Source organism: Narcine bancroftii, chromosome 11 (genome assembly GCF_036971445.1).
Source record: "Narcine bancroftii isolate sNarBan1 chromosome 11, sNarBan1.hap1, whole genome shotgun sequence".
NCBI classification, from domain to species: domain Eukaryota; kingdom Metazoa; phylum Chordata; class Chondrichthyes; order Torpediniformes; family Narcinidae; genus Narcine; species Narcine bancroftii.
In genome coordinates, this window is record NC_091479.1 from 10,402,642 (window position 1) to 10,417,381 (window position 14,740).

Consider the following 14,740-nt stretch of genomic DNA (forward strand, 5'->3'; position numbering starts at 1 on the left):
TAGATCGCTGATGCAACTTTTATCACCAGTTTTTACAAAAAACCAACCATTCCAAATTCACACTACAGATTTCCCCACATGATTAACCACTCTAATGCTATAGAATACATCTCTTGCTGATATTAATGGCTGCGCATTACCTCCAGACATTAATAAAATATGCTGTGTTTGATAAATTAAAAAGACTAAGTTAATTTGAGTTTTACCCTTTTCTGTAAATGTACCTCCCCAATGATCAATGCACTGTTTAAATGATTCTTCGTACACGAGGAAATATGAAAAAATACATACATAAATATAAATGTATTTCTCCCACCCCACCCCAGTTAAGCAGCTGTTTCCTTAAAGAAGGAAATGCAATGATATTGTCAATGCATCTATTTCACACCCTCTGATTAAAGCCAAATCCCTTTACTCCTTATCAGGTAGACACACAAAATACACACATCTTTATAAGGAACATACAAAAAGGAAAGCTTGGAGAAATATTCCCGTATTTAGTTTGCTTGGAAGGTGCTTTGTGCAGCTTACTGACGCTGCTGACGCAGCAGCACCGCGCACTGCCGTGCTGGAGAAGACCCCCTGCGAGAATTCTTCTTGTGCTCTCTGAAAGCTAGCCCCCGACCTGCGGAATATTGAATGTACCTGGAAGGAAAAAAAAAATGAATCCAGGCTTCTTCCACAGTGATCAAAATTTCCATTTTCTTACCCCCCTTTTTAAATACAAAGTGGACATCCCAATCTTGTTCCTGGAGGCACGATGGGGGTCGAGCAAAACATGCAGTAGCACAGCAAAGAACATAGAGGGAACTTGGCCAAAATGAGACCCAAGGACGATCAAGAGCAGCATGGTTAACAACGTTACAACCCCAGCGGCCTGGGTTCAAATCTGGCGCTAAGGAGTTTGTATGTTCTCCCCGCGTCTACGAGGGTTTCCTCCAGGTGCCCCATTTCCTCCCACGCTCCAAAAACATACCATGTTCGTGGATTAATTGAGGTATTTGGGCATCACAGGCTCATGGGTCAGAAGGGCCTGCTACCGTGTAGTATGTCTAAATTAAAATGAAATCAAACCATGGGGGTAGGAAGAGAATTCCTATCTATAGAAGGCATACCTTTGGGAAGATTTTATTTAATTTACATCCTGAATCCATCGATCCACTGTGGCAGCACAGTTTAAGATTTAGTAATGTCAGATTAAAATAATTAAACTTTTTTTTTAAAAAAAATGCTTTAGTTTTTAATTTTAGTTTATGTCAGAGACAGGTTATTCTACAAACTACCTGTAGTAGGTTATCTACAACATTCACACGGCTCTGTAAGAAAACATCAATTAGAACTAGGGCAGCATGGGGATGACCTCAAGAGGTTAAAAAAAAACTGTCTTTGAGCCTTTTGGTGTTTGCTTTCACCCTTGTAAACCTCCCCAATGGGAGGAGAGAATATATCTGTGGTGTGATGGGCCTTTCAGTAGATGAAGTCAGTGTGGGGTGGGGGGGGGGAGTTAACGTTATGCTCCGAGCTGCATTGAATTCTTTCTGTAGCTTCTTTCAGACTTGTGGTGCATTCAGCAAGTCTGCTTTCAACTGTGCACCTGCAGAAGATGAGTGACGAAGGGAAACTCGCCAAACTTCCTTAGACTCTAAGAAAATAGAGAACTTGGTGTGCTTTCTTGATCTTCGTGTGCTTGCCCCAAGTCAGACCGTTGAAATGTTCATTCCTCAGTACTTGAAGTTATCTACTTCAGTGGAAGATTTCTCTCTGTTTGATTAGCTTTTGCATAATATTAAATGAGTTGGTCCTTAATTCTTAAGTTTTGTTACCTCACAAAACTCCTTTCTCTTGAGCGAACTTCTTTCAAATACTAAAAACCTCTGTCATATTATTTTAACCTTAAATGTTCCCAGAAAATCAAACAAATTAATACCAATTGAACTTGTTCAACCTTGATAATACAGATCAGTAATTCTCAACACGAGCCCTGAAGACTACCTGAGGAGCTGCAGCACATTTAAATAGCAGCCCTTTTTTTCACCTCACGGAACTAATATTTTTGATGTTTTTTTTTGTGTAGTTCGGAGAAACCAGCAAATTTTGAATGCTTCACAGGGAAGGGGGTCCATAAACTTTGAGCAGAGTCCTATGGGGGCTATAGCCAAAAATAGGTTGCGAATGGCAGCTCCAGTAAATCTGAAATTCTTCCACACTGCAATTACAGCGCTCTCCATAATGTTTGAAATGAAGATCGATTTTCCTTTATTTGCCACTGTGCTCCACAGTTTTACATTTATAATCAAACAATTCACGTGATTAAAGCGTACATTCCAGATTTTATTAAAGATACACTTTGGTTTGACCATGTAGAAATTACAGCACTTTTTATACATAGTCCCCTCATTTCAGGGAACCATAATATATATATTTGGGACAGAGCAATGGTTTGTATGTTAGTCATATTTAGCACTTTGTTGAAGTCTGTGATTCATAGACATCACCAGGTACTGAGTATCTTCTCTGGTGATGCTCTGCCAGGCCTACATTGAAGCCATCTTCAGCTCCTGCTCGTTTTGGGGCTTATTCCCTTATGTTTTCTCTTCAGCGTATGGAAGACGTGCTCAAATGGATTCAGATTGGGTAACTGCTATTCAAGAATTTTCCCATTTTTTAAGCTTTGAAAAACTCTTTTGTTGCTTTAGCAGTATGTTTGGGATCATTGTCTTGCTGTACAATGAAGTGCTGTCAAATGATTTTGGAGGCATTTGTTCGAACTTGAACAGATGTTTCTATACACCAGAATTAATTTTGCCTCTGCCATCAGGAGTTACATCACCAATGAAGACAAGTGTGCCAGTACCTGTGGCAGCCACATATATCCAGTTCATAACATCCCACCACGTTTCACAGATGAGGTATGCTTTGGATCTTGGCCAGTTCCTTTACACCTCCTCCACACTGTGCTCTTGCCACCACTCTGATACAGCTTAATTTTGGTCTCACCTGTCCACAAGACCTTTTTCCAAAATTCTGCAGGCTGCTTTAAATATTTCTTGGCAAACTGTAATCTGGCCATCCTGTTTCTGTGGCTAACTAGTGGTTTGCATCTTGTAGTGTAGCCTCTGTACTTCTGTTCATGAAGTCTTCTGCAGCCAGTCGTCATCAGCCTCTTGAAGAGTGTTTCTGATCGGTCTGATAAATGTTTGGGATTTTTTTCATTATGATGAGAATTCTTCTGCCATCATCAGTGGAGATCTTCCTTGGGATGACCAGTTCCTTTGTGATTACTGAACTCACCAGTCCTCTCTTTCTTCTGAATGATGTTCCAAACTGTTGATTTTGGTAAAGCTAAGGTCGGGTTGGTGTCTCTTACTGTTTTATTCGTGTTTTTTAGCCTGGCTTCTTTGACTTTCGTTGGTACAACTCTGGTCCTCATGTTAAAAAATGACAACTACCAACTCCAAAGGTGATCAAAAGCTTAGAAGGAAGCCTCACTCTCTTATACCTGCACCAATGAAGAAATTAAACATACCTGAATAATCCAAAACACCTGTGAAGTTAAATGTCCCAAACATTATGGTGCCCTGAAACTGGGGAACTATGTATAAAAAGTGTTGTAATTTCTACATGGTCAAACCAAAGTGTATATAAATAATTTTTAAAAATTTTATTTAATTTTTAAGAAAATTTACATACACACACACAAAAAGGACTCAATTAACGTATCTACAATTATACAAAAAAAAAAATTACATCCTAAAATGCACATTGAGCTAGAAATAACCCCTCTGTACCTGAACAGAAAGGAAAAGGAACAGTGAACAGAAGGGGAGAAGAAGAAAAAGAGAATGGGCAAAGAGCTGGCATCAACATTTAATACAATAAAAAAGCATTAAATTACTAATAAGGGTTGAAAATTAAATAAAATATTTAATAAGGAGATTAAACTATCCAGGCATTTAAATAATTCAAACGTCTGCCAAATATCTATGAATGTTATATTCATTTCTATGATTATAAGTAATTTTCTCCAGTGATATACAACTTTGCATTTCCATATTCCAACAATCAATGCCTTTAATTTTTGTTACCATTTACCCCAAATTTATCAAAAAGGTCTTACATTCTACTGGTTAATGCATGAAATTATATCTATGCCACACCTAGGACACATATTTGAGAAATTTCAATTTACTAATTATGTCACTTTTGAGGTGTGAGATATAGTTGATGTAAAAATTGTAAAGTATCATTCTACATCTTGAGTTCACAAGTACCTTCAATAAAATCTGGAATGTAGCGAATTGAAAATGTTTATAAAATCTGGGAACCATATATGGATTTCATGAAAAAAAGTCCGCCCACGTCCTCCACCGTGCCCACTTTAAAAAGTCAATGAAGACTATATATGCTAGTGGCATATATGTATTCTTTCTCTTTCCTCTTTTTTTTCCTTTTGGTGGGGGGGTTAGGGAGAAAATAAAAAATTTATTGTATCATTTTGTATGGTTTAAGTTGCTGTATTATTGAATTTATACGTTGTATTGATACAAATAATTAGTTTTCAAAAAAAATCTGGAAGGTGCACTTCATTCACTTGCGAATTGTTTGATTAAAAATTAAAAACTGTGGAGCACAGGGGCAAATAAAGGAAAAAGAAATCTTTGTTCCAAACATTATGGTGGGCACTGCTTATCCTTTAATTGACACTGAGTGCCCAGAAGGTTATAGTATTCCAGATGTAGAGTGCACTTCAGTGGAAGGCAGAAGCAGGGCAAGCTCATGGAGACAAGTATTCTTACCCTTTGCATGAGAAACAACGACAAGGCTGCGCAGATTGTAAAAAATGCTGCTACCACCATCATCACAATTGCCACAGCAAGGTTTTGTTTTATCCAACTCAGCGCTGCAATCCAGCCACTGTAAAAAGAAATAGAAATAAAGTTAAGAGTTATTTCGTAGTAGGCTATTGATTCTTTGCAGAATTGAAAGACTAAGGAAAAAAGAAAATCAATTCAGTTGACAAATTCTTGGAGTTCACTTAATTAGTGACCTATCATGGACACTCAACTTGTCAGGAAGGCACATCAGCGACTTCATTTCCTGATAAGACTGAAGTGAGCAAGGCTACCAACCTTCTACAGGAGCTCCACTGAGACCGTCCTGGCTGGCTGCATCACAGTGTGGTACGGTGGCTGCAAAGAGGCCAATCCACAGGATCACTAGTAGAGAGGATCACTGGAATCTCCCTCCCTTTCCCCCCAAACCCTTTCAATGTGATGCACCAGAACTGTCCGAAGAGGGCACACAAAATCACGGAGGACCCCTTCCACCCTGCACTCAGCATCTTTCAGTGGCTCCCTTCAGGGAAGAAATACAGGAGGATCAGACCAGCACCACCAGGCTGAGGAGCACCTCTTCCCGCGGTCAGTGAGAACAATAAACGATCAAAAGAACTGCTAACCACTTGAGACTTTCATATTCGTGGCACGATATTTATCTGTATTTGTGTGATGTCTGGTTGTGTGTCTGCACGTTTTGCACTGAGCACCGGAGAATGCTGTTTCATCGGGTTGTCCTTGTGCAATCAAATGACAACAGACTTGACTTGAGACTGAGCTTTCAAATAATTTGTAAAACCATGCTAGCTTATAGAATCAATACAAAGGTGAAGAAAAGGTATTGGAACTAATAAAGGAAAATGTCAAGATTCACGTCTTTTATTCTCCCGACACTAGGGTTCAGGTTCATCATTTACTTTTCAGAGACATCTAACAGATTCAAAAGTAAAACATGAATGTCTGTGGACCCCATGGCTGAAGTAAAAGCACAATGCTGGAGAAACTCAGCAGGTCAAACAGTGTAGTTCATATTTCAAAGCTACATAACCAATATTTCTGGTACATCAAAGCCTAGTTATTGACCATCATCTGGGTTGACTCTGATTGGCACAGACACCCTGGCACAATATGGCCTCTGGTGAACAATGGAAATCTGGTATTCTGGACCAATTCTTGGACACAAATGATGTATTGTTCAATAAGCTAGATTGTTTCACCATAGACTAAAAAATCTGCTTGGATACGACTAAAGTAGCAAAATTCATGCATGCCATCTCTTTCGATGGGTCTCAAAGATACCAGTTTCTTACAAGAAACTGTTGCCTGCTCCAATCTTAAAAATAATTAAAGAAAATTTCCTGATGACTTTAGGTACGTGGATTGAAAAGGTTTAGAGGGATATGGGCCAAATAAAGGTAAATGGGACCAGCTCAGGTAAACAACTTGGTCAGCATGGACCAAGGATTGATGGGATTAAATGTGTTGAGAAATTGGTCAGTTGTTTCCATGTTGTGTAAGTCTATGGTATTAAACCATTGTGGGTCTCTGAGAGAAACCATCTCTTAACTTGTGTAGTAATTCCAAGCCAGCTGACAAGATTGTGATGAGTGATGGGGTGGTCCTGAAAAGGTAGCATTGTTTGGAGCAAATTTAAAAAGTGGTCAAGTTGTACTGGAGAACCCCAAAAGGCTCTAGAAGTGTCTAAACATTATTAAAACAAAAGCTCTTGGAGCTCCAAATTACAATTAAAAAAATCAAGACAAGCAGATGATTTGCTCATAGTTATGAAGGCGTTTGCTGTGTGAAGCATCAAAGGTGGATTGAGGGAGGGGGTCTTGACTTGCCCGGCTTCAGTGGAGGGTATTGATGTGGGACCAGTCTAAAAGGGTGAGCTGTGTTGCTACACATCCCACCTGTTTTGCTGCAGGAAGGATTCATAGACCCTTTCTTCTGTGTGAACAAGCAAGCTGGCTTCCAGAGACAGTTGTATATACAGCAATAATGCGGCTTTTCAGTGTAAAAAGGGCTTTCAACTGCTCAAGTCACCCTCAATCAATCAAGACTCATTCAGGTGAATATTAGTTGCATTGCCTTGATTGCTGTACATCCTCCATTAGGTAGGGAGATCAGACATACACCTAATATTAGGAGGTGGGCACAATTTTCAAGACTACAAAGGCACAAGGGAGTCCAATTCTCAATTCAAATTAGTAATCTGGAGAATTCAAAAAGCATTTTACACATTCAAAATATATGATTAGACATCTCGCAGCTTTGCTCTTGTGCCAGGTTAGAATATTATTTATTTTATGGCTGAACCCAAGAAAGCCACAGTACAGTAACTATTAGAAATACACTAGATGGGGACAGTTGAATCACGTTTGTCTAGAGATGCCTGAACTCAGGGCAGCAAAATAGAGAATTTAAAACACACCCAGTGTGAGTGTGTGGTCTGCACAAGGAATACATGGCCCCTCAGACACATGATCAATCACACAGTAACGCGTCGCACCCGTGACTACATAAACTAAAAAAAAATAACATGCAGAAAGCTAGAGCTGACAAGAAATACAAGAATCCAGTGAAAAGGAACGTGATCAGGAATGGAATGCTTACCTGACACCCCACTTAGGAATCCCAATAGCCTGAATGATATAGAGAATAATTTGGCAGAAAAACACGAAGAAGAAGAAAAAGAAGTTGAATGAACTGTCAGACCTGAAAAAAAGGTATTGAAAAAAATTATGCTTTACAAACAATTTCTCAACAAATTTAATCCCCATCAATCCTTCATTTCATTCCGCTATCAACATGACATTTCTTTGCTCAAAAATATTGCACAAGTTTAGATTCAACAGTGTAGTTATCCAAAATATGTTGATGACTGTCACATTTTGTTGCTAGTATTTTAATTCTAATACTATTTCTAGATCTTTCTTCCTGGCAATATTCTGTTGAAGCAAAAACATGAGATTTATAAACAACGCTGCTATCAAAATTTGCTGGCTGCATTGCAAATGTTGTGGTGCCTCGGTGGCACCAGTGGCAGGGCACAAACTTTTAAGCAATCCTTTCCCCTTCTCCCACTGCCTTTCCCTGACCCCACCTCAACCTTCTGCAAACCTTTGCATCTCAAACACAAAAATCCATACACCAAGGCACATAATTACATAGAGGCACCTTTAAATGCACAATATAAACACAAAAGATAGCGTACATTGGTTCCTATGGGAGGGGAGGCAAGGACAAACGTGCACAACTTTGGGATTGAAGGGTGCCCATCTAAAACAGGTGCGGCGGAATTTCTCTAGCCAAAGAGTGGTGAACCTATTGAATTTGTTAACATGGCGACTGTGGAGACCAGATCATTGGGTGTATTTAAGGTGGAGATTGATAGGCATCTGAATAGTTAGGGTATCAAGGATCTGAGAAGGCGGGGAGTGGGGCTGAGTGGGAGAATGGATCAGCTCATGATGAAATTGTGGAGCGAACTCAATGGGCTAAATTGGCCTACTTCTGCTCCAACATCTTATAGTTTTGTATGTACAGAAATACAATCACACTTCCTTGAAAGGAAGTCACTATTTTCAAATGGAGAAGAGGACCTTCAAGGGACAAAGTTTAAGTACATGATAATGAATTATGCCACGTTAGATGATTGTAAATGCTCTACAGTACCTCTGTTGCTCATCTTTTAAAAATGTAATTGTTTCATCGATTTTTAATTCTTGAACATTTAGAGCAGCCATTCTCAATGGTGGCCACAGCACATTCAGGGGGGGGGTGGTGGGGGGGCATGGACTGGAACTATTTTTGATGTTTTCGGTAGGAAGAGAATATGGAAGAAACCAACTAATTTTGACCGCTTGTCAGGAGGAGGGCCCATGCGATAGCCAAAAAAAGGTCAAGAATGGCTGGCTTACATTCAGAAACTTTCAAAGCTTTTAAGAAGACCAAACAGCTGACAAAGTTCCATTCTTTGATGTTTCCTTGCCAGCAGTTTCATTTTTTACTTTTTCCCCATTTCTGAAGTCATTAACTACCCTTTCCCCTCTCTTTCGTTATAAAAGCTACTAGAGTAATTACAGATTTCTTGGATTTATTTCATGGAAAACTTGTTTTGGTCACTCAACTAAGTAGGATTTTGAAAAAAGACTTTTCCAAAAAGGCCTCATCACTTTGGGTTTGAATCCACCAAAAGCAATCTGCCAGTCAGCAGTGAACACGGGGAGAACTAGTAAGGTGTTCTAATCTCCTTATTTGAGTAAGGATGTACTTGGCTTTGGAGGGGCTGCAGAGGTGGTTCATCAGGTTGATTCCTGAGATGAGGGGTTTAGCTTATGCGGAGAGATTTAAGTTGTCTGGGACTACTCACTGGAATTTAGAAGAATGAGAGGGGAACTTATAGAAACAAAATTATGAAAGGAATAGATAAGATAAAGGTAGACAAGTTGTTTCCATTGGTGGGGAGACTAGAACTAGGGGACAGAGGTCAAGATTCAAGGGAGTAGATTTAGGATAGAGATGAGGAGGAACTGCTTTTCCTAGAGGATGGTCAATGTGTGAAGTTCTCTGCCTATTGAGGCAGTAGAGGAGACCTCAATAAATACATTTTAAGACAAGGTTGGATAGATTTTTTACATAGTAGGGGAATCATAGTTAGAAATGAGTCTATCAGATCAACCATGATCTCACTGAATGGCAGGGTATGCTCGATGGGCAGATGGCCTACTCCAGCTCTAGTCTTAGGTTCTTATTACTAATGATAGAGAGCTTGGCTCACTAACTTTTGCCTCATCTGTGGATACAAAGGTTTGAATTAAATTTGGGAGACTTTTGTTCAAGTTTTTAGGCTTCTGCTATTAGAACTGCAAATTGGATCCAAAATTGATGACTAAAGAATTTAGCTGACTCAGACTCTCTCTGCAAAATAAATTAGCCTAAGGGAAGAAAAAAAAGCATCTCTTTGACCACATCTTACCTGAAAGCCTTGTAGACTGGTCTATACCAACACAGGAAGGCACAGGGAGTGAAGAGCAAAAACCACAAGATCGCCAAGCCAAAGTCGACGCCATAATTTGCATCAGCAATAAACTCAGCCAGGCAGGCTAGAAGGTTCAAGAATAGTGTGACTGCATGAACTGTTGGAAGAAAGAAAGGGCATGATTTTATCAGAAGGCGGATGCAGAAAATCTGAAAATGCTGCAGACCAGGCAACATCTGTGGAGAGAGAAACAGTGTTGAAGTTTTAACGTCTCACACTATATTTAAACAGGCTTCAGATACATGGCTGTGATATTCCAAAATCAGTCCACTGTGAACAGAAGTAGACTATTCTGGTCATGTGATTTAGAAAATTGATCTATAGAATCCCACATATAGACAAAAAAATATATATTTGACCAAAATGTGCAAATTAAAAACTATTTAAATCATTCAAAACTTCTCTTTCTCAGATTAAAGAATACATTATTCTTGTATTCCCCCCCCCCCCCCCTCTAATTACTGGTATGCTTGCAACAAAATTATCTTTTAATCTACCAGGCATTACGCTGAAAGAATATTTCATAGTATATCAAACACTGCCTGAAAAGCAGACACTCCATTTAAAGCAACTATTGCTCAGGTAGAGCGGATAATTTTACTGTTGCTCACCCATGGTTTCTACTTTTAGAAATGGTTCCAATCAATTCACAATTGTCCAAGAGTTTAGAAATCTCATATTATGGTTGTAATAATTTTCTACACCCAAAGGATTATTTGATTTCACTTCCTCCTAGGTACGTTTAACTCACGAAGGATGACAAATCAGAAAAGTTCAAAACAAAATGTACTACCAGTCTCAGAGTGGCACAAAATCAAACTTGAGCCAGAAAATATATTTGTTCACTCTGAAGCTTTAATATTTGGGCAAGTCTGTCAGTGTCCCACAAGAACACAAGATATTGGAGCAGAAATAGGTCATTCAGCCCATCGCATCTGCCCATGAGCTGATCCATTTTCTCACTCAGCCTCATTGCCCGGCCTTCTCCCCATAACCTTTGATGCCCTGGTTAATCAAGAGCCTATTGATCTCTCCCTTAAATATACCCAATGACCTGGCTTCCACAACCACCTGTGGGAACAAATTCCACAGATTTACCACCCACCGGCTGAAGAAATTACTTTGCATCTCCGTTTTAAGCAGATGCCCTTCAATCCTGAAATTGTGCCCTCTTGTCCTAAACTCTCTCACCATGGGAAACAACTTTTCTACATCTACACTGTCCATGCCCTTCAACATTCAATTTTAAAAATAGTTCCAGTGTTTTCCTGCATTCTTATAGTAGGATCTCTTGTACAGGCCAAAAGCTGTCAAACACTGCTCATCTAACCCTTTCATTCTTGAAATCATCCTTGCGAACCTCCTCTGAACAGTCTCCAACGTCAGCACATTCTTTCTTAAATGAGGAGCCCAAAACTTCAAATGTAAAATATAAGATTTGCTCCAAATTCAGAATCTATGTCTCTATCTTTCCAGTTTATTTTAAAAAATCCTAAAGCGAACAGTTACCTCTGTGACTGACATATTACAGATCATCCCAGTGAGCAGTGGCTTGAATCATCGTATTATTGTAAAGATAAATAAGGAAAGTCCTTTGCATTTATGAAACTTAAAATACTCAAGCTTTGCAAACTGAACCAGATTTTTAATTTCACTAATGCAGTGCTAATGAGTCCATGAGGCTGTGATATCTAGTTCACTGTAGATGATCAAGGATGCAACCTGGAAGCTTCATTACCAGTAAAGGCCAGTTAGCATCTTTAACCAACTATAGGAATGAGAACTAAAACAACTGCCTTTTTTTTGTTGACTCAAGATAGTAAAATTAATTCACTTACACATCCACAAGTAGTACAACATTTTTACTGTCCTCTGGAAGCCGGATGGGATTTCCGCTGCAAAGTCCTGGTAGAAGCATGGTTTAACAGGGCAGAATGAAGGTAAAGGGGGCCAGTTATTTCTTTTAGCTGTACAGAAGAATAAAGAAATATCAGATAAAAAAATGCTTCTTGACCTATTAAAGGTAAAACCCCTGGAATCCAGAGTTCAAGCAACAAGCAAAAAAAATGAGGAAAATACATTTTAAAATATTAAAATAAATAAGAAAAAAATAAAAATCTGCTTAAAAATTGTAAATGTTCTCTGAAGTAATATATAAACCTTTGGTGAAGATGGGAGCAAATATTCAGCCAGTGGAGTGCTTTGGTCGGGCTTTGGTTGTAGCACCTGTTTGATGCGGCTCAACATCTGTAAAGTGTCTCTTTATCCTTGCTTTATAAGAGTTGCCCCAGTCAGAGGCTTTATCTGTAAACCTGGGATAGGGAGGGGTTAATTACCTAAAATGTTATTGTTCATCTTTCGGACGGCTCCGTAAAGGGGAAGGAACCGGCAGATGCAGCGACAGTTACATGTTTTCAAAAGTGACTGAAAATAAAGTAAAATGCTTTATATATTCATGGAAGTCAAGTTTGTTCAGTGAAAGTACAGTGTAGTATTTTTGTCTTTTAAACTATTTATTCTTAATGCAGGTATATGAGCTAGGCATTGTAAGTCTCAAACAACTAAAATACACTTACCCAGCATCTATTAATCCCCACTGGTGCCAGATACCAGGGGTTTGACTGTACATTTTAAAAGTGCCTATGTTCTCTATAGAGTTAGTGAAATTTCAACTTTGTTGTCAAGATTGATAAACTTGCAATTGTTAATTCAGTCAAGATCAGAACAATCTCTCATCATTATTCAGCTCTAACATCTAGGTACACAACACTTTCATGTTTTACTTAGGTGCACAATCCTTCTGGTAAGATGTTTATATTACATTTCATGCAGCAAGACTTCCTCAAAAAACTTAAAGCATCAAAGTGAAGGCTTAACCATCTTGATGTACAGGGATAGAACGGTCACTGTAATGGTTATTACAGCATCAGCGATCGGGACTGGGGCTTGAATCCTGCGCTGTCTGTAAGGAGTTTGTACGTTCTCCCCATGGGGCTTTGGATCTTGATTGAGCAACAAAACATTATGAAATATTGATAGAATAAACAGTGTGTGAGCAAAAATAGTTGATATTTAGGAAAGAATTGTGATCATTTTCAGACGTGATTAGGTTTGGTTTTAATTTATACAGCGCGGTAACAGGCCCTTTCAGTCCACGACCTCATGTTGTCCAATTACATCCAAATGGCCTCCAACCCCGGTTTCCTCCAACCATCAAAACTTACCAGGGTTGGGTCAGGAGTGATCAGGAAAATGGGAAGACAGTAAAATCCCCATGATCCGGAATTCAATCAACCAGAAACTCAACCAGCAAAATAAGGAAATAAGTAAATTTAAAAAAAAATTCAAATCCATATGACTGGGAGGATAGACACTGTAGAAGAGTGCTGAGACTTCACTGGACATGCATAGGTTTGACTCGTTGAACTAGGAATGCTCCTCAATGCACGCACATTATTTTTGCTGTCACCACTTGCGTGAAGGTGAGTTAGTTTGTCAGTGCCAGGTAAGTGTGCTGAGGGCCTGACCGGGACACTTGCATGGAGGGGAGTCAGGTTGAGCCAAGCAGCTGACTGGCTACTCTCCCAAAGTGTCTCCCTACCCCTGCCTAATAAGAATCTTTATTTTTATTAGTATTAGGAAGGCTTTATCTTGGGCAGGTAGTTAATTATGGCAGAACTGTTAGGGTAGCAGCTAGTGAAACGCTGCTACAGCGCCAGTGATCAGGATTTGAATTTAAATTTAAATTTTGCAAATTATGAGAATGATTTGATTAAAGTGAACTTTAAACATTTAAAGACTACAAAACTTTTTTTTAAAATTACTTTACTTTTTCCACCATCTTATGTCTTTTAAATGGTGCATTCTTAATGCAGGTGTATTAGTTAGGCATTGGAAGAGTGAGTCTCAGTCAACCAGAAAATTCACCTTTCCGGCATCAGCGATCTGTAGGTGCTGGATGATGGGGGTTTTACTCTACTAGGTTAGTACGTCCTACCTTCATAACTTTCATTCTTCAGTTCTTGTTCCTTGCGGTCAAGTTCAGCAGCTTTCCTTTCCAGCTCCTCCTGCTGTCGAAGCAGCACCAATTGTGCAGTGGTTGCATTGGCCTGCATTTTTCCAGCAACAAAATATAAGAAATCGCAATGGTCAAGTTATCCACAGAAAAATAAAGCTCCTTTGATCATCTTTCAAATTCCTAAATCTATTTACATGTAGCAGAGGGAAATGTGCTGGGGGAACCAAGTCCAGTATAGGATACAAAATTAGCTCTGGTAATTCTTCAACAACCTTAGATCTCTACGGATGAACACTGGTGTGGGCAGTGAGGAAGAACTGCGTAACGCAGCGAGAGTTTTTAACCTTTCAAAGGCTAAATTTAAACCAGAAATCAAAATTCAAATCTAAAACCCAAAAGTGATTTCCTGAAAGCTCCATGCGTGAGATGAGATCAACTCAGCCTGCCTTTTGATGGACACCAAACTGTCAAAACAACGATGTCTTAAGTTTTTTGAAATCGTACTGCTCGATGGGAATTGTGCAAGGTGACCGTTACTTAAAAAATGTCACAAAACAAGACCCATATTAGATAAAAACATATGGCACTATTTGCCAATGCATAGGACGCCTGTCACTAGCAGAAATGCAGAGTTAGAAAGGGGAGGGCTTTTCAGGGCTAGCAGGTTCATAAAAAGGCTTCAAGATGTACGTTATTGAAATCCAAAAATATTCAAGATGATAAACTATTCCTCGATGAAAATCTGACATTCCAAAAACAAAGCACTGTGTGCAAGGAGGAAAGGTGGGGAAGAGAAACAATGGTGCATGTGAAACCAAACACCAGGAGGGGTAGAGTTTAGTG

At 39.2% G+C, this 14,740-nt stretch overlaps 1 protein-coding gene across 1 annotated transcript in view; it reads right to left on the minus strand.

Annotated features, from left to right (window-relative positions):
* Nucleotides 1–395: 395 nt before the first annotated feature.
* The window catches only part of LOC138745487 (secretory carrier-associated membrane protein 2-like), a 30,382-nt gene continuing 16,037 nt past the window's right edge, over nucleotides 396–14,740 (minus strand). Inside the window, 7 exon segments of the mRNA XM_069902558.1 lie at nucleotides 396–527; nucleotides 529–645; nucleotides 4,797–4,914; nucleotides 7,452–7,553; nucleotides 9,817–9,976; nucleotides 11,718–11,846; nucleotides 13,877–13,988. Of these exon segments, the coding sequence (XP_069758659.1) occupies nucleotides 498–527; nucleotides 529–645; nucleotides 4,797–4,914; nucleotides 7,452–7,553; nucleotides 9,817–9,976; nucleotides 11,718–11,846; nucleotides 13,877–13,988 (768 nt within the window). The 3' untranslated portion in view covers nucleotides 396–497.